The 19,935-nt window shown below is 44.4% G+C and overlaps 3 protein-coding genes across 3 annotated transcripts in view; all 3 read left to right on the top strand.

Moving 5' to 3' along the window:
• The window catches only part of KIF20B (kinesin family member 20B), a 62,161-nt gene extending 52,428 nt beyond the window's left edge, over positions 1-9,733 (top strand). Inside the window, exons 27-30 of the mRNA XM_049764574.1 lie at positions 1,093-1,191; positions 2,458-2,608; positions 5,093-5,238; positions 9,656-9,733. Of these exons, the coding sequence (XP_049620531.1) occupies positions 1,093-1,191; positions 2,458-2,608; positions 5,093-5,238; positions 9,656-9,733 (474 nt within the window). The remainder of the gene's footprint in view (positions 1-1,092; positions 1,192-2,457; positions 2,609-5,092; positions 5,239-9,655) is intronic.
• RASGEF1A (RasGEF domain family member 1A) overlaps positions 1-19,935 on the top strand; it is a 485,335-nt gene that overhangs the window by 163,922 nt on the left and 301,478 nt on the right. The gene's annotated exons all lie outside the window — the stretch shown is intronic.
• On the top strand, positions 16,736-17,664 carry ZNF239 (zinc finger protein 239). Its single transcript, XM_049764573.1, has one exon. It carries the CDS (start codon positions 16,736-16,738, stop codon positions 17,642-17,644), a length of 909 nt encoding a protein of 302 aa, XP_049620530.1. The 3' UTR covers positions 17,645-17,664.

The following is a 19,935-nucleotide window of genomic DNA, read 5'->3' as shown; positions in this document are numbered from 1 at the left end:
CCTCAGCTGTAATCTTAATAACGTTTTGCTAACACAAAGGCAAGTTGCTCTATATCTTTCTTTCTGGCTGGATGTATTGGGCTGCTTTGAATTATTTCAGTATTTGTCTATTTCCTTTGTTCTCAAGGCATGGGCGCCTTTGGTCACGTGGGTGACCAGATTAGGAATTACTGAGGTGTCTTATGTTCTAGGTTTTATCAGCTAGGCTCCCCACAGATGTCCAAACATTTGTCTTCATTCTTTCAAATGTGATTGAAAGAGATATTTGAATAACAAAGATAAAAGTGAGAAAATAAATGGGAATTGATCATGTTGGAGTGAAATTGGAATTGAATGTAAGTACAGAGAAGGAAGGAAAGGCTGAACGGGGGCTCCAGACTCCGCTGCTGTTCCAGAAATTCTTTTTTTTTTTTTTTTGGTTTTTGGGCCACACCTGGCAGTGCTCAGGGGTCACTCCTGGCTGTCTGCTCAGAAACAGCTCCTGGCAGCCACGGGGGACCATATGGGACACCGGGATTTGAACCAACCGCCTTTGATCCTGGATCGGCTGCTTGCAAGGCAAACGCCGCTGTGCTATCTCTCTGGGCCCGGCCCCCATTTTTTTTTAATGTGCTTGTTTACTATGCTCTTTATGTTTGAACTTGCCAACATTCATTCGGCATTATTTGGAAATTAGGATAAAGTCAGGTAGGTTTCTGGTTGTATTGTGAAAAATGGGAATAAATGAAAGATTAAATGTATTAAATTATACAAGTGTTCACTTTATACCTGCATATTACGCCTATCTCGGGGATGATAGAAAATCATGCAGACCTTTAGTGAAGTTCTTCAATGTCCACACTGTTGAAACACTGGGTCAGTTTCTTCCTTGTCTTGTAAGGTCATTCTCAGCATTACAGAGATATGTAGCAGCATTTTTCCCCTCGAGTTCCCTCTCATACTTCTGTTCTCTTGGGCACGAGCAATGCTCTGTCGTCTCTGGACATAGCCATAGCCAGTGTCCTTATGGTCAGATATTCCTGGTATGCTCTCAGTATAGAGAAAAAAATTGTTGTGAAGAAACTAATCGTTGGTGAAATTTATTATTTTTAGAATTTTGTGAAATCTGAAAATAAGAAGAATACTACACCCAGAACTAAATTGATGTCCCCTTTTCCAGAGCACAAATATTCTCTCAAAAAAGAACAACAGGTTTGTCTTTTGATTTGTCCCAAATTAACCATATTGTCATAGCTATATCTATAACTAGAATTATAAAAACAAAAATGTCAAAATTGATTAGTATTATGAAGCGTCAAAGTTTCACTCAGTGTAACTTATTTATCACCTATTTCCTGTTCATCTCAGTTTCATATAGAAACTACAATATTTGGCCACTACTTGTCATGCTCATTTTCAACTTCACTCTTTATTTCTCTGCCCCTTTCATCCTGTTTTTCTTTTTTTTTTTTTTTTTTTTTTTTTTTGGTTTTTGGGTCACACCAGGCAGTGCTCAGGGGGTTATTCCTGGCTCCAGGCTCAGAAATTGCTCCTGGCAGGCACGGGGGGACCATATGGGACGCCGGGATTCGAACAGATGACCTCCTGCATGAAAGGCAAACGCTTTTACCTCCATGCTATCTCTCCGGCCCCTCATCCTGTTTTTCATCTACTTAATGAAACAAGTTCCTTGCCTTAGCCTTCATGACCTGTGTCTGCCCTGTTTGGTTTTGAAGCAACTCCTGGTGATATGCAGGGGTGACTCTGGCTTTGCACTCAGAAATCATTTCTGCAGTACTCAAGAATGGGATGCCAGGGATCAAACCCAGGTCAGCAATATGCAAGGCAAACACCCTACTTGCTGTGCTATGGCTATAGCACTGCACTCTTTTTTGTTTTGTTTTGTTTTGTTTTTGTTTTTGGACCATACCCAGTGTTGCTCAGGGCTTACTCCTGGCTATGTGCTCAGAAATCGCTCCTAGATTGGGGACCATATGGGATGCAGGGGATCATCCTAGGCTAGCGCGTGCAAGGCGGCACCGCTATGGCCCCAACTGCCCCTTTTTTTAGATGTTTTTGTTTTTGTTTTTCAGGAAGCATCAGCTTTATTCATGCCCTATTCACCACATGTGTGGCCTCTATCATAACCTTTCAAGCATTCAGCCATTCTTAGCTAGCCCTGCATCTTAACTCCTGTCAGCCATCTTCCATTTGACCTCCATGCTGGTCAAAGACCAAAAGGGCAAAGACCAGTTGTTTGTGTTTTGAAGCTATACCAGCTGTGCTCAGATCCAACACCTGGCGGAGATCAGGGTACCATATGTGGTACAATAGGTGGGGAGGTCAAACCTGGCCGGGGCAAGGCAAGCACTTCACCTGCTTTACCATCTCTTCGTTTGTCTCTCCTTTTCCCTATGTCTACTAGAATTTCTTTCTGATATTCTTCTCCAACAATAACAAAATGTGTTTGTCATTTAGGTTTCCACTTGTCCTTCATCTAAGAAAACTTACTCTTTACGGAGTCAAGCATCTACGGTTAGTACTATGTTCGATACCAAGAAAAAAGAAGGAACACTGCAGAAATTTGGAGACTTCTTTCACCGTTCACCAACAATTCTTCAATCAAAAGGTTTGTAGAGGAGCCAGAGCAATAGTAGTACAGTGGGTAGGGCATTTGCTTTGCCTGCAGTAGACATGGGTTCGAGCCCCAGCATTGCATATGTTCCCCTGAGTACGGACAGAAACGATTTATTCCTGATTGCAGAGTCAGGTGTAGCCTTAAAAAAAATCCAAAAAAATGTCTGGGGGCTGGAGCCAGAGCACAACAGATAGAATGTTTGATCCCTGGCATCTCATATGGTCCCCTGCAGCTGCCAGGAGTGACTTCTGAGTGCAGAGCTGGGAGTAACCCTTGAGCACCACCAGGTGTTGGCAAAAAACAAAAAGGTAAAAGATGCTTGCCTTTTTTTTGGTTTGGTTTTTTGGGTCACATCCAACAGCACTCAGGGGCTCTACGCCCAGGCTGGGGGGGGACCATATGGGATGCCAGGATTTGAACCACCATCCTTCAGCATGCAAGGCAAACACCCTACCACTGTGCTGTCTCTCAGGTCCCCACATACTTTTTTTTTGTTTTGTTTTTTGGGCCTCACTCGTTTGGACCACACCCTTTTGATACTCAGGGGTTACTCTTGGCTAAGCACTCAGAAATTGCCCCTGGCTCGGGGGGGACCATATGGGATGTGAGGGATCGAACCATTGTCCTTCCTTGGCTAGCGCTTGCAAGGCAGACACCTTACCTCTAGCGCCACCTCACCTTTTTTTTTTTAACAATTTAAAGGATCAGGATCTTCATCATTTTTTGTATTTGTTTGTTTTTGTTTTGGGGCCACACCCATTGACACTCAGGGATTACTCCTGGCCATGCCCTCAGAAATTGCTCTGGCTTGGGGGACCATATGGGACACTGGGGGATTGAACCAAGGTCCGTCCTAGGCTAGTGCTTGCAAGGCAGATGCCTTACCTCTAGCGCCACTACTCCATCCCCTGTTTATTTATTTTTGTTAGTTTTTGGTTTACAGCCGCACCTGGCAGTTCGAAGGTTTTACTCCTTACCCTGTGCTGAGGAATCACTCCTTGGGGACCACTGGGGAGTGTTAGGGATCCAACGCAGGTCAGCCATGTGCGAAACAAGCACCCTACTTGTTATTATCACTCTGGCCCCTATGACTTTTTTTTGTTTGTTTTTGCTTTGGGGCCATACCTGGAGGAGCTCAGGGGTTACTCCTGGCTCTGAACTCAAGAATCATGACTGGGGCCCGGAGAGATAGCACAGTGGCGTTTGCCTTGCAAGCAGCCAATCCAGGACCAAAGGTGGTTGGTTCGAATCCCGGTGTCCCATATGGTCCCCCGTGCCTGCCAGGAGCTATTTCTGAGCAGACAGCCAGGAGTAACCCCTGAGCACCGCTGGGTGTGACCCAAAAAACCAAAAAAAAAAAAAAAAAAAAAAAAAGAATCATGACTGGCAGACTTATGGAACATATGGAATGCCAGGAATTGAACCTTGGTCAGCCTTGTGCAAGGCAGGGATGCCTTACCCACTATACTATCTTCCTTTTTTTTTTTTTTTTTGCCACACCCAGTGACACTAGAGTTACTCCTGGCTATATTCTCAGAAATCGCTCCTAGCTTGGGGGACCATATGGGACACTGGAGGATCCAACCATTGTCCGTCCTGAGTCAGCCGTGTACAAGGCAAACGTCCTACTGCTGCACCATCACTCCAGCCCCTACTAACTTTTATTTTTTCACTTTATCTATTAATTGATTGGTTGTTTTTTGGGCCACATCCAGCAGCATTCGGGGTCACTCCTGGCTCTTAGATATCACACTGGCAGGCTGGGGGATCATATGGGATGCCAGCAATACAACTGAATTTAATATGATTGTAAGTTGAGGAAATAATCACTGTTAGTATTTTGGTATGTAGTTTTACACAGTATTTTATTTCTCTTTGTTTTATATGGGTCACACCCAGCAATTTTCAGGGCTGACTCCTGGCTCTCTGCTCAGGAAACCACTCTGGTAGGCCTCAGGAACCAAGTAATAATAGGGTGTCAAAGATGGAACCCAGTACAGCCACATGCAAAGTAAACTCCCTACCCACTGTACTATCTGGACTTGGTTTTGTTAGTGGGGGCTACACCTTGTGACGCTCAGGGTTTACTCCTGTCTCTGCTCAGGGATCAAATCCTGCAAGGCAAATGCTCTACCTATGCTCTGCTATTGCTGAAGCCCTTGTTTTGGAATTCTTAAGGAATAAAGATGAGAACAAAAAGAAATTATCAATCCTTTGCAATTTGAAAATTATTTCAGGGTCCCAGAGAGATAGCACAGCGGTGTTTGCCTTGCAAGCAGCCGATCCAGGACCAAAGGTGGTTGGTTCGAATCCCGGTGTCCCATATGGTCCCCCGTGCCTGCCAGGAGCTATTTCTGAGCAGACAGCCAGGAGTAACCCCTGAACACTGCCGGGTGTGACCCAAAAACCAAAAAAAAAAAAAAAAAAAAGAAAAAAAAGAAAATTATTTCAGGATATAACTTTTTTTTTCCACAGCAAAGAAGATAATTGAAACAATAAGTTCTTCAAAGCCCTCAACTGTAGAAGCAGCTAAAGAAAATACTGTGTCTCAACCAAAACGGGCTAAACGGAAGTTATACACACGTGAAATTTCCTCTCCTGTTGATATATCTGGCCAAGTGGTGAGCTGCCTTTTAGTTTCCTTAAATTTTTCTGAGTATTCATAACAATTTGAAGTAAATGGATTGAAAATTTTTTGAGGAGGGGAGAGTACACTGGCAATACTCAGCTGTTACTCCTAGCCCTGCACTCAGAAGTCACTCCTGAGTGGTACTTTAGGGACCACATGGGTTGCTGATGATCAAACCCAGGTCAGCAAGGCAAAATGTCCTACCCGATGTACTACTTCTCTCCTCTAGCTCCTGTTGGATTCAATTTCTATTCTTTAAATCAAATCTCTTAAACTAGGGCCCGGAGAGATAGCACAGCAGCATTTGCCTTGCAAACAGCCAACCCAGGACCTAAGGTGGTTGCTTCGAATCCCGGCATCCTATATGGTCCCCCGTGCCTGCCAGAAGCTATTTCTGAGCAGATAGCCAGGAGTAACTCCTGAGCACCACCATGTATGGCCCAAAGCCCCCCACCACCCCCCAAAAAAAATCTCTTAAACTATATGCTTTAAAAGTTAGTGTTTAATTTACATAAAGGAACTGGAGCGATAGCAGAGTGGGTAAGGCGTTTTGCCTTGCATGTGGCATATCTGGGTTCAGTAAATATAAAAGCTGTATCAATGTATACAAGTGTTCTACATTGCATTTGTAAATTTATTGGAGAATTTTAATTCCATCAATAGAGTAATATTTTTCTTGCTATCTTTTTTTGTTGTTGTTTGTTTGGGCCACACCCAGCAGCGCTTCGGTTACTTATGGCTCTGCATTCAGAAATCCCTACTAGCAGGCTCAGGGAACCATCTGGGGATCAAACATGGGTTAGCCACGAGCAAGACAAATGCCCTACCTGATGTGTTAACACTCTGGCCCCATTTTCTACTTTATCACAAGATTTATACAAATTTGGGCCAATGTGTACCTGGTAAAAATGGAGAGTTGATGTTATTCCCCCCTCATATTTTTTGGTTTTTTTTTTTTTTTTGTTGTTCGTTTGTTTGCTTTTTGGGCCACACCCCTTAATGCTCAGGGGTTCCTCCTGGCTATGCGCTCAGAAGTTGCTCCTGGCTTGGGGGACCATATGGGACACCGGGGGATCGAACCAGGGTCCGTCCTAGGCTAGTGCTGGCAAGGCAGACACCTTACCTCTTAACACCACCATGCCGTCCCCCCCCCTTATTTTTTTAACATTTCCACATTCTATTAAGAAAAGGCTGTAGTTTATCACCCTGACACTTATGACTCATTCCCCTCACTTAGAACAGACTCTGCTATCACAGGGGAAAATGTTATCTTCTCTCATATAGAAAAATAGGTCATAGAAAAGCTGCAACAAAAGATGGCAAAGAAAAATCAAGAGAAGCCTTTTTAACTATCAAATATAAGAGACACTTGAAGGCAGTTGCTAAAGAATTAATCTGGGGAGGGGGGGGTTGCCGGAGAGATAGCACAGGAGTATGGCATTTGCCTTGCAAGCAGCCGACCCAGGATGGACGGTGGTTCAAATCCTGTCTTCCCATATGGTCCCCCGTGCCTTCAAGGAGTGGTTTCTGAGCATAGAGCCAGCAGTAACCCCTGAGTGTCACCGGGTGTGACCCAAAAACCAAACAAATAGAAAAAAGAATCGGGCTACCAGCATAGACAAACATTCGTCCAAAAGGATGTTCGCAGGCAGCTATTAATTGTACCACTCAGTACAATAGCCAAGACTTGGACTCAGTCTAGATATCCAGCAACAAACTAGTGGATAATGAAGATGTGATACACATACACAGTGGAATACTACATAGTTTTAAGAAATGATGATGGGGGACTGGAGAGATAGCATGGAGGTAAGGCGTTTGCCTTTCATGCACAAGGTCATTGGTTCGAATCCCAGCATCCCATATGGTCCCCCCAAGCCAGGGGCAATTTCTGAGCATTTAGCCAGGAGTAACACCTGAGCATCAAACAGGTGTGGCCCGAAAAAAAAAAAAAGAAATGATGCAGTCATGAAGTTTTCAGATATGTGGATGAAACTAGAAGATATGTTAAATGAAATAAGCCAGAAATGGATACAGAATATCACTTATATGTGGTATTTAAATTTTTTGTTTGTTTTTGGGTCACACCCAGCAGCGCTCAGGGGTTACTCCTGGCTCTATGCTCAGAAATTGCTCCTGGCAGACTCAGGGGACCATATGGGATGTTCGAACCATTGTCCTGCATGCAAGGCAAACAAACGCCTTGCCTCCATGCTATCTCTCTGGCCCCTTATATGTGGTATTTAGAATAACTGAAGAAATGCAATGGTCTGAGTGGTAGTTATCTGAAATACCCATGGCCCCAGAGTATAGTGAGAAGGAAATAAACTGAATGGAAGACAAGCAACACAAATATGAACAGATTGAGGTCTGTGGGCCAAGGGGTCTCAGGTACATTGGTAGTGTTAAGGGGGGGCAGGGGCCAGAGTGGTGGCGTGGAGTGGTAAGGCATCTGCCTTGCCAGCCCTAGCCTAGGACGGACTGCTATTCGATCCCCCTGGCATCCTATATGGTCCCCCAAGCCAGGAGCAATTTCTGAGCGCATAGCCAGGAGTAACCCCTAACCGCGTTAATTAACCATGTTAATAACATGGTTATTTAAAAAGAAATGAAAAGAGCGGCAGAACTAAATATCCAAGCCAAAGCCAACAACAATGGAAGCAAGAGACCCAAACTTTAACAATCTAAACTTAAAACAGATCTGTTATACTGGCAGGCTGGGGAACTTGAAACATTGGTGGAAGGAGATGGACACTGGTGGTGGGATTTGCCCTGATACTTTGTATGTCTGAAATTCAACTATAAAGGACTTTGTAAATCACAATAGTTTCAATTAAATTTAAAAAAAAAAAAGTTAAGGGGCTGGGCCCGGAGAGATAGCACAGCTACGTTTGCTTGCAAGCAGCTGATCCAGGACCAAAGGTGATTGGTTCGAATCTCGGTGTCCCAAAAAAAAAAAAAAAAAAAAAAGATAAGGGGCTGGGGCCGGAGAGATAGCACAGCGGTAAGGTGTTTGCCTTGCATGTGGAAGGTTGCTGGTTGGAATCCTGGCATACCATATGGTCCCCCACGCCTGCCGGGTGCGATTTCTGAGCGTAGAGCCAGGAATAACCCCTGAGCATTGCTGGGTGTGACCTAAAAACAAAAACAAAAAAGATAAGGGGCTCTGGGGCCAAAGATAGCATGGAGGTAGGGCATTTGCCTTGCATGCAGAAGGATGTTGGTTTGAATCCCGGCATCCCATATGGTCCCCGAGCATGCCAGTAGCAATTTCTGAGTGCATAGCCAGGAGTAACTCCTGAGCGCTGCCTGGTGTGAGCCAAAAACAAACAAAAAATAAATAAGGGACTAGATGCAAGGGTCAGATGTCAGCAACCTTTAAAGCATAAAGAGTCACTTTGGGGGCCGGAGAGATGGCATGGAGGTAAGGCGTTTACCTTTCATGTAGAAGGTCATCGGTTCAAATCCCGGCGTCCCATAGGGTCCCCCGTGCCTGCCAGGAGCAGTTTCTGAGCAACAGAGCCAGGAAAAAACCCCTGAGCACTGCTGGGTGTGACCCACAAAAAAAAATAAATAAAAAAGAGTCACATTGATTCCTTTCCAAAGGAAAAAAAAAACCTGGGAGCCAAAAATCACTTCTACATTTAAAACAAATATAGCACTGCATAAATTGTTTCTTATCTTAATGCTATATACAGGATTGTGCAGTTAGCTTGTTGATCTGAAAGGGAAAAGAAAGAAAATTTTCACTTAACAATGTAAAACATATATTTGTGCAAATTAATAGCCAATTAAAATATTTAAGTGATACCACTCCCCATTCTTCTGCTAATTGCCCTGCTGTCAGAGCCATGGCAAAGCTTCAAAAGAGCCAAGTGCTGCTCTGGAGCCGGGGCTTGCCAACCCCCGGGCTAGAGAGATACAGTACCACTAGTAAGGTGTTTCCCTACACACAGGTTCAATCCCCAGCATCCCGTATGATCCCTGTAGCACCATAAGAACTAATTCCGGGGGCTGGAGAGATAGCATGGAGGTAAGGCATTTGCCTTTCATGCAAGAGGTCATCGGTTCGAATCCCAGCGTCCCATATGGTCCCCCGTGCCTGCCAGGAGCAATTTCTGAGCATGGAGCCAGGAGTAACCCCTGAGCACTGCTGGGTGTGACCCAAAAAAAACCACAAAAAAAAAAAAAAAAAAAAAAGAACTAATTCCGAGTGCAGAGCTAGGAGTAACCCTGAACATTCCCAGATGCAGCCTCAAACCAGAGAAAAGATAATACACTTAAATTCGGAGAAGGAAATAAAGCTCAAACTGTACCTATTATTTAATTGTTTACACTCATGAAGTATCATTCACTGTTTTTCATTCATTTTTTTCAACAATTAACCATTGCAAAATTGCTCGTTTTAGATTGTGATGGATCCTAAAGTGAAGGAAAGCGATCATCAGATTCTTAAACGACGACTTCGAACTAAAACAGCCAAATAAATCACCTCTGGGAAATCTTACTGAGAGTTATTTTTATAATCATTGTAACTTGCTTCTTGACTTTTAAAAGCTAACTGTATATATTGTGTATGTATGTATATGATGCATCCAATTTCCCTTTGTATTCATATCTCTTTTACTGTATAATTGTAATTCAATAAAGAAAGCAGCAAGTCAGCAGAAATATACTTGTCTGTTTATTCCTATTATTTCCAGGCTTAGGCTCAATGAAGATCATAGGGAAAAAATATTTTTGTTTTGGTTTTTTGTTTGGGTTTTGTTGTTGTTATTTTGGATCATACCCAGTTGTGCTCACGTGTTACTCCTGGCTCTATGCTATCTCTCTGGCCCCTTTGTTTTTGTTTTTTGTACAAAGATGTCATAGGGGCTTGAGAGAGAGTATGGAAGTAAGTAACGCGTTTGCCTTGCATGCAAAAGGATGGTGGTTCAAATCCCGGCATCCCATATGGTCCTCCGAGCCTGCCATGTGTGATTTCAGAGCATAGAGCCAGGAGGAATCCCTGAGCCATGCCAGGTCTGACCCAAAAAAAAAAAAAAAGATATATCATGGATATTTGGTTTATTTATCAGTTCTCATTAATTGATTTTCCTTCAACTGCTAGGAAATATAACTGATTTATGTTTGTATTATAGATATAGTCCAGGGAACAAGTCAATATAGATCTCCCAGTATCAATAACCACAGAAATAAAAGATTTGGCTTGGTTATTTTTATTTGTTTTTGGGTCGCACCTGGTAAGCTGAGCTCAGGGTTACTCCTGGTTCTGTGTTCAGTAGCTCCTGGCAGGCATGAGGGACCATATGGGATGCCGGGATTCGAACCACTGTCCATCCTGGGTCTGCTGCATGCAAAGCGAACGTCCTACCACTGCTATCTCTCCGGGCCCCACTAATGCGATTTTTATTGCGATTATTCGGTAAGCGAATAATCGCGAATACTGCGGTTTGAAGGCAGGCCCTCGGGCCACAAAATGTTGTACGGGAGGGCCGCAAATGGTCCGTGGGCCGCGAGTTTGGAGACCCCTGGCTTAGAGAGATAATAGTGGGTAGGACATTATTGCCTGCATCCAACCCAGGTTTCATCCCTAACCCTGACATCCCATATGCTCCCTTGGTCCCCACCAGGAGTAAATCCTGAGCAAGCCACCCCAAAACAAGCAAATAAGGAAAGTATTGGTCCAGAGAAATAGTACAGGGTTAAAGTGTCTTTATATTTGTTTTGTTTTTGTTTTTGAGCCACACACATTAGTGTTTAAGGCATATTGCCTCTGTGCTTCGGAATCAATCAGTCCTCGCAATGTTCAGGGGACCATATGCCATATCAGGGACCAAATTGAGTAAACACTTCATCCTCTGTACCAATTTCAACCCAAGGCATTTCCTTGGTATACAGCTGACCTTGATCCAAATCCTTTGGTACCACATAAGGTCCCCTGAGCATCACCCAGGATCTCCAGATTATAGTGCCCCTGAAGGCTGCTAGATATGGCCCTAAAAGACAAAAATAATTTAATGGGAAAGAGTGGAGCACACCTGTCAGTGCTCAGGGTTTACTCCTAACTACACTCAGAAATCACTTAATGCTGGGAATTATATGGGGTGCCAGGGATGATCAAAGATCAAAGCCAAGTTGGCCAACTCCAAGGTTAGTGCCCCACTCTGTACTATCGCTCCCCCAGGGCCTGACTTTCCAGAACAGATTCTCCCCTTTCTCCCCTCGCCCCCCTCTCCTCACAGGGTTTACTCCTGGCTGTGCACTCAGGAGTCACCCCTGATGATGCCAGACCATATGCAGTGCCAGGCAGGGTTCAAACCCGGGCAGACCGTGTGCAAGCAAAAATGTCCCCACCACTATAATTTTCTTTTTTTGTAATATTATATTTTTAACTTAATTGGTTTTATTATCTGCTACTTATGGTAATGTGATTTTTCAATTACAGTGATAGCTATTTAAAGTCAAGTTATATATATAATGCTCATATAATGTGTTTTAAAATATCAAGTTTAGGAGCTGGAGAGATAGCATGGAGACAAGGTTTTTGCTTTTCCATTGCAGAAGGTCAGTGGTTCAAATCCCAGCATCCAATATTGTCCCCTGATCCAGCCAGGAGCGATTTCTGAGCATAGAGTCAGGAGTAACCCCTGAGAGCTGCCGGGTGTAACCAAAAACAAACAAAACAAAACAAAATCAAATTTACAATTCCCGTATAAAAGAATCTTGAATAAGCTCTGAAAATCACTATAATTTTCTTCTGGCCCACCACTGAAATTTTTAAAATGGCTTTTTTTTTTTTAAGTGAAGCAAACTAGTTATTGAAAGAAATTTCCTTAGAGAAGTGTGAGGGGGGTGGAAATAAAATAAATAATAATCAAAAAATATATATACAATATTGGGGGACACGACTTCCAAAAGATTGGCATGGTTGGCAAACTCTATGAAGCCCTCTTTAGGCCCCCTAAACTCAGCACCACCAAGGGACCCAGGGAGAGGAAACGCCGGAAACACGGACCGGAGTTGGGCGGGTCCCGCCCCGTGGCATGCTGGGAGTTGTAGTTCGGCGTGGTAGTTCAGTGTCGGGAATTGTCGCTCCCCTGCCAGGTTCTGGGCCCGGCCTGGCCCTGGGATTTCTGCATCGACCACTTCAAACTAACTGCTTTGTGCGGGTTTGAGGGTTCGGTTCCAGAAAGGGACCCAAGTAGCTCCCTCCCAGCACTTGCCTTTGAATCCCTGCACCCTGAAAAGCCAGTCGAGATCCTGAGCACCCTGGATCACCATCCCTGGAGGTGCCTAGTTCAACATCTGCACCAACCCAGAGGCCACATCTGGAAGCGGATCGCCCGCCCGCCCAGGCAGGCGCTGGCTTAGGTGGGGCCTGGCCTTTTGGATCCACAGCCCAGGGAAGAAAAGGGGGAGGACAGTGCCTTGGGGGACCCGGGCTGACATCTTGGAGGAGGGCAGGGAATATGGGGACCGACCTACTAGGGGGGTGACAGGGATCTGGGGACTGTGCTGTGTGCAGATTTATTTTATGATAATCCTTTTCTCTTTTCCCTGACTCCCTTTCAGGATTCGCCTTCCTGAGGTGAGGAAAATGACTGAAATCCAGGTGAGCTGAGGGGGTTCCCCTCTTCCCCCCCAAAAATAATATTGCATACCCAATCTACAACAAGCTAGACATTGAGGGGACCACTTATACTAGCAGCCTAGGGGGCAAAGGAGGGGGATATGGGATGCATGCTGGGAGCAGGGGTGGAGGGAGGACAACATTGGTGGTAGGAAGGCCCCTGATTCAATGTCACTGCCAAATATATATATTTAAAAATATATTTAAAAATAATAATAATAATAATCTCACTGAAAAACCTTGTGACTCTAGGGGGACCAAGGAAGGCATCAGTGTGAGTGCCTATGTAGTGTCACCTGTCGTTTTGATTTTTGTTTTGTTTTGTTTTGCTTTTGGGTCACACCCGGGCAGCGCTCAGGGGTTTACTCCTGGCTCTACACTCAGAAATTGCTCCTGGCAGGCTGGGGGGACCATATGGGATGCCAGGATTTGAACCACCGACCTTCTGCATGTAAGGCAAATGCTTTACCTCCATGTTATCTCTCCGGCCCAGCTGTCACTTTTTATTGGTTGCCAAACATTAAGATACCCTGGAGACTGAACTTGAACTGCCACATCAGGTTTTCACTGAGCATCCTGTTCTTGGTTGACTAATTAGAGCACAGGGTGACAAAGGACTATCTTAGTCTGATTCTGTCCCTTAAAGCTCTGTTTCCTGTCAGGCTTTTCACTCAAAATGAAAGTTATTCAGGGTCCTCAAATGGCTGGCATTCAGAGACACTAGGTTAGATCCCCAAAACTGCATGGTTCCCTTGGGGCATCTAGGGGAGTAAGCCCCAAGTACTAAACTAGGATTAGCCCCAAGTGCTGCCAGGTTTGGCACTCCCAAAATAAAAAGTTATTGAAAGCTTTTAAGAAAAAAAAAAGGGGGGCATGTGTGAGGATCTGAGTTGGATTTCCAGCACCACAAAAAAAAAAAAAAAAAAAAAAAGATTATAAAGTTAAAAACATGAAAATATATGTTACATAGCAGCATAGTAGTTACCATATCACTCCCAAATGTTCATCAAGGCTGTGAACAAGAATTTCTTGTGGGCCCGGAGAGATAGCACAGCGGCGTTTGCCTTGCAAGCAGCCGATCCAGGACCAAAGGTGGTTGGTTCGAATCCCGGTGTCCCATATGGTCCCCCGTGCCTGCCAGGAGCTATTTCTGAGCAGACAGCCAGGAGTAGTAACCCCTGAGCACCGCCGGGTGTGACCCAAAAACCAAAAAACAAAAAGAATTTTTTGTGATGTTTGTAGTTGTTTTGTAGGGTTTGGGATTTGTTTTTTGAGCTGCACTCTGCCTTGCCTGGGGTTACACCTCTTTTCATGGCAAGAATTGGTTGGTGCCAGGAATCAATCTAGAGCTCCTAAATAGGCCAAGCATGTATGTCGGCCCTTTGCACTATTCTGACCCTGAGGTATTTTGTAGTAATCTATTTTATTTGTTATGTTTGGATCACATTCAGTAATGCTCAGGGGTTACTCCTGTCGGTTCTTGGGGGACCATATGAATGCTTGGGATCAAAATTGTTGGCTGCATACAAAGAAAATGTCCTACCTGCTGCACTATCATTCAGGCTCAGTAACTCAATTTCTTAAGTCCCCTTCCAAAACCCCAGACCTTCTAAAAGGAGAATTTCACTTCTTTACCTCTTTTTTTTGTTCGTTTGTTTTTTTTTTAGTTTTTTTGAGCCACATGATGCTCAGAAATCGCCCCTGGCTGGGGGGACCATATGGGATGCTGGGGGATCGAACGGCGGTCCTTCCTTGGCTAGCGCTTGCAAGGCAGACACCTTACCTCTAATGCCACCTCTTCGGCCCCATTTCTTTACCTCTTTTATCTTTTTGTTTTGTTTTGTTTTCTTTTGGGCCACACCCAGTGACGGCACACAAGGGTTACTCCTGGCAGGCTCTGGGGACCATATGGAATGCCAAGCCATCGGACCCAGGTCCATCCTGGGTTGGCTATGTGCAAGGCAAATGCCCGACCACTGTGCTGTCACTCTGGCCCCCTTTTATCTTTTTGCATTCAAAAATTTGGTGGGGCTGGAGCAGGGAGTTTGATCTTGCACACTACTGACCTGAGTTTGATCGCCAGCATCCTATATGTCCCCCCAAGTAGTAATCTCTGAATGCAGATTCAACAGTAAGCCCAAGCAACATCAGCTGTGGCCCAAAATCATAAGGAAACAAAGAGGGGGAAAAAACCAGAAACAACCAGTGGTAGCAGAAATGCGGTGAAAAAGGAACCTGGTTCAGAATCCACAGAAAACAACACTGAAACATTAAAAATAAAGAGCAGAACTTCTGGGTCTGGAGCGATAGCCCAGCTGGCAGGGTGTTTGTCTTGCAAACTGGTTCGATCCCCAGCATCCCATATGGTCCCCTGAGCCTGCCAGGAGCGATTTCTGAGCACAGAGCCAGGAGTTAGCCCTAAGCACCACTGGGTGTGGCCCCCAAAAAGATATAAGTATATATATAAATATATGTGTATATACTTATGTTTGTATATATGTGAATGCAAGGAGTGTGGGATATATATGTGTGTATGTGTATATATATATATATATATATATATATATATATATATTTGAAAGGAATAGAGCAATAGCACAGTGGTAGGATGTTTGCCTTGCATGCAGCCGACCTGGGACAGACCCAGGTTCAAGCCCCAGCATCCCTTATGGTCCCCTGAGCCTGCCAGGAATAATCCCTGAATGCCACCAGATGTGGCCCAAAAACAAAACAAAAATTAAAAATTGTATTAATGTTACTTGTGGTAAGAATGTGGGATTCATAGCCTTCTTCTGCAATATGACCCAGTTAGAGAGATAGTACAGCAAGTGGGTTTCCTGCCTTGATGCAGCTGACCCAGGTTTGATCCCCAGCATTCCATGTGGTACCCCAAATCTGCCAAGAGTGATTTCTGAATACAGAGCCATGAGTTAACACCTGAGGTATGGCTCCTCAAAATTTAAACAAAAAGTATGACTCGGGGCCGGAGAGATAGCATGGAGGTAAGGCGTTTGCCTTTCATGCAGGAGGTCATCGGTTCGAATCCCGGTGTCCCATATGGTCCCCCGTGCCTGCCAGGAGCAATTTCTGAGCCTGGAGCCAGGAATAACCCCTGAGCACTGCCGGGTGTGACCCAAAAACCACAAAAAAAAAAAAAAAAAAAAAAAAAAAAGTATGACTCAAAAATTTAAAAAATAATAATTTCTATCTTTCTCACCCTAGCCTTCTCTTTTTGGATAAGGATAGAACTGGGGTGTTTCAAGCAGAGCTTGTGGAACTGGAGGTCATTTCCAATGATGTTTTGCTAATTAGGCCAGACAACTCAATTTAGTACCCAAAAACGCAGTGTAGTGAGGGCCCTGTGCTGCTAAGGTTCATCACCAGCAATACTTCATGCACTAAACCATGCCATGCGAACAGGGTTGCTGCCATCATCCCAGCCCCCAAATCTTCTTTCTTTTTCTTCTCTTCTTTTTTCACATTTACCCAAAGGATATAATCATCAGGATAGAACTAAACTTTTTTTTCCTAATTATTGTCTGTGGGCCTTAGGGAATTCAAATCTGAAATATTGAAATGTAACCTTTGTTCATCACTAGGTAACTTATTTCCGAGAAGACACGAGAACTTGGTGGATATCTTTTTAGAGAGAGGATTCAGATGTCTGATGCATCAAATGACTTCCTGATGATTCCTATTGGAAGAGATGGAGCAGTACAGTAAGTGGCATTCAAGATTATATTGGAAATTTTCATGAGGAAATGTGTGGGAACACCAAAGAAAATTAGGTCAGAAGCATCATATTTCCAGACAAAAGAGCAAGGCAGTGACTCTTCAAAGCACTTATTTTGAAGACATGGAAAATCAGAAACACTTACCAGTGAGATACTGCAAGAACCAGCAAGCTCCCAGGGACAAGAAACCCCGCATTCGTGACTGTGGAGAACTATGCACCACCGAGTCAGACTGTCAAGCACATGAGAAAATTCACACTGCTGAGAAGGTACACAAGTGTACTCGGCGTGGTAAGGCCTTGGGTGAGAGCTCAGCGCTACAGCACCATCAGAGAGACCCCAAGAAAGAGAAATCCTACCAATGTGAACAGTGTGGGAAAGGCTTCATGAGAAGCTCAAGTCTCTTCATCCATAGAGCTGCTCACACAGATGGGAAGCCCTTCAAATGTGACAAGTGTGGGAAAGGCTTCACCAGGAGTTCAAGTCTACTCATTCACCACACGGTTCATACGGGAGAGAAACCTTTTAGGTGTGACAAGTGTGGGAAAGGCTTCAGTCAGAGCTCCAAGCTGCACATTCACCAGCGTGTGCACACTGGTGAGAAACCCTACGAGTGTGGGGAGTGTGGGATGAGCTTCAGTCAGCGCTCCAACCTTCACATCCATCAGCGAGTCCACACAGGAGAAAAACCCTACAAGTGTGGAGAATGCGGGAAGGGCTTCAGTCAGAGTTCTAACCTTCACATCCACCGTTGCATCCACACAGGAGAGAAGCCCTATCAGTGCGGTGAGTGTGGGAAAGGCTTCAGCCAGAGCTCAGACCTCCGCATCCACCTCAGAGTCCACACAGGAGAGAAGCCTTACCTCTGTGGCAAGTGTGGGAAGGGATTTATCCAGAGCTCCAAACTCTTCATCCACCAGAGAGTCCACACTGGAGAGAAACCCTATGAGTGCAGCAAGTGTGGGAAGAGCTTTAGCCAGAGCTCCAATCTCCACATCCACCAGAGGATTCACAAGAAAGATCCCCATTAAATGGTACCATTTATCATGGTGTTCAGACAGACTCCAAAGACTTGTTATCTTCAATATCTCTTTTACCTTTATATTCCAAATGACAGAAGAATTTTTTTAGTTTGTTCTCTCACTGAAAAGTCAATCATTAAAATATTTAAGTGCTGGGCCGGAGAGATAGCATGGAGGCAAGGCGTTTGCCTTTCATGCAGGAGGTCATCAGTTCGAATCCCGGAGTCCCATATGGTCCCCCGTGACTGCCAGGAGCAATTTCTGAGCCTGGAGCCAGGAATAACCCCTGAGCACTGCCGGGTGTGACCCAAAAACCACAAAAAAAAAAAAAAAAAAATATTTAAGTGCCAAGAACTTTTTATTGTAATATACAAGGAGTTATTTTGTTCCTTAGATGCATACTTTGAAAATGTCTGTTCTGTTGTTCAGCCAATGTCATAATGCATTTTTAACTGTTCCCATGTTTTTTGTTTGTTTTGGTTTTGGGGCCACACCGGGCGTTGCTCAGGGGTTACTCCTGGCTGTCTGCTCAGAAATAGCTCCTGGCAGGCACCGGGGACCATATGGGACACCGGGATTCGAACCAACCACCTTTGATCCTGGATCGGCTGCTTGCAAGGCAAACGCTGCTGTGCTATCTCTCCAGGCCTGTTCCCATGGTTTTTAATGACAAAATTTTTTTTCTTTTTTTGTTTTTGGGCCACACCCCGCGGCACTTAGGGGTTACTCCTGGCTGTGTTCAGAAATCGCTCCTGGCAGGCACAGGGGACCATATGGGATGCCAGGATTTGAACTATCATCATTGGTCCTGGGTCGGCTGCTTTCAAGGTAAACGCCCTACCGCTGTGCTATCTCTCCGGCCCCAAGAATTTTATATGTATCTCAGCAAATCATATTTTCCTTTTTTTGTTTTGTTTTGTTTTGTTTTGTTTTTGGGCCACACCCGGTAATGCTCAGGGGTTACTCCTGGCTATGTGCTCAGAAGTTGCTCCTGGCTTGGGGGACCATATGGGACACCAGGGGATCAAACCGCGGTCCGTCCAAGGCTAGCGCAGGCAAGGCAGGTACCTTACCTTTAGCGCCACCGCCCAGCCCCAAATCATATTTTCCATTCTTCACAGTCTTCGAATAATTGTAACTCTGGTTTTTCTTCATGTGCCTTGTGTTTTTTATATTTTTTTTTCATCTCTGAGTAGCCTCACTAAATTTTGACTCTATGGTACATTAATTTCAGGTTTGATTGGTTTTTGATGGTGGGGGGGGGCCTGCCCAGCAATGCTCAGGAATTACTCCTGTCTGCTCTTGAGGATCATGTGGACTGCTGGGGATTGAGGCCATGTCAGCCATGTGTAAGGCAAACTTCTTGCCCTCTGTACTATCGCACCAGCCCTTTGTATGCTAGTTTCTGACCAAAAAATTTAATGGACATGAAAGTGTTATCTGCTACATTACCCCCCATTTAAATAGACCCTCAGACCTAGGAAGGTACCAAGTTTAAAAAGGCCCTTGATACCTGAGGGAGAGTTCTATTTTTTTTTTTTAACATTTTTATTTATTTTGGTTCACACTGGCAGCTCTCAAGAGTTCCTCCTGGCTCTACACTCAGAAATTGCTCTTGGCAGGCTCAGGGGACCATATGGAATGCCGGGATTTGAACCACCATCCTTCTGCATGCAAGGTAAACACCCTACCTCCATGCTATCTCTCCGGCCCCAGGGAGAGATTTTTCAAAGCTATCCACTGTTGCGGGAACTTTTTATTTTATTTTTTGGTTTCTTGGGTCACACCCAGCGACACTTGGGCTACTCCTGGCTCTGCACTCAGAAATCGCTCATGGCAGGCTCGACGGACAATAAGGGATGCTGGAGATCAAACCTGCATCTGTCCTGGGTCACCCATATGCAAGGCAAATACCCTACCGCTGTGCTATCTCTTCAGTCCCTGCAGGAATTTTTCAAAGCTGCCTTTACTTTCAGAGAGGGTGTTTGAAAAGTAGCACCTGTAAGAAAGAATGCTTGGAGAGTAAGTTGTATTCATAGGCATTAAGTCCCTGAAAAATCTTGGTTGCCTGTCCTTGAGTCATTTAGGAAAATATGGGATGTAGCATAAATAGTATTCGAGACATAACTTCAGCTAACTTTCTAAAGATGAATCAGATTTAACATTTGCGTGGATTCAAGTATTTTTTATCTAGTCTCACAGAAGAATGATTACTCCCTTCTCTTAGAGCCTCTTTTAAAGATTGCTCAGATTTATATAAACACACCTTATTAGGAACATTTGCATAAATTCCAGTATTC

This window comes from Suncus etruscus, chromosome 17 (assembly GCF_024139225.1).
Source record: "Suncus etruscus isolate mSunEtr1 chromosome 17, mSunEtr1.pri.cur, whole genome shotgun sequence".
NCBI classification, from domain to species: Eukaryota; Metazoa; Chordata; class Mammalia; order Eulipotyphla; family Soricidae; genus Suncus; species Suncus etruscus.
This window is presented reverse-complemented; position numbering and strand designations above follow the sequence as displayed.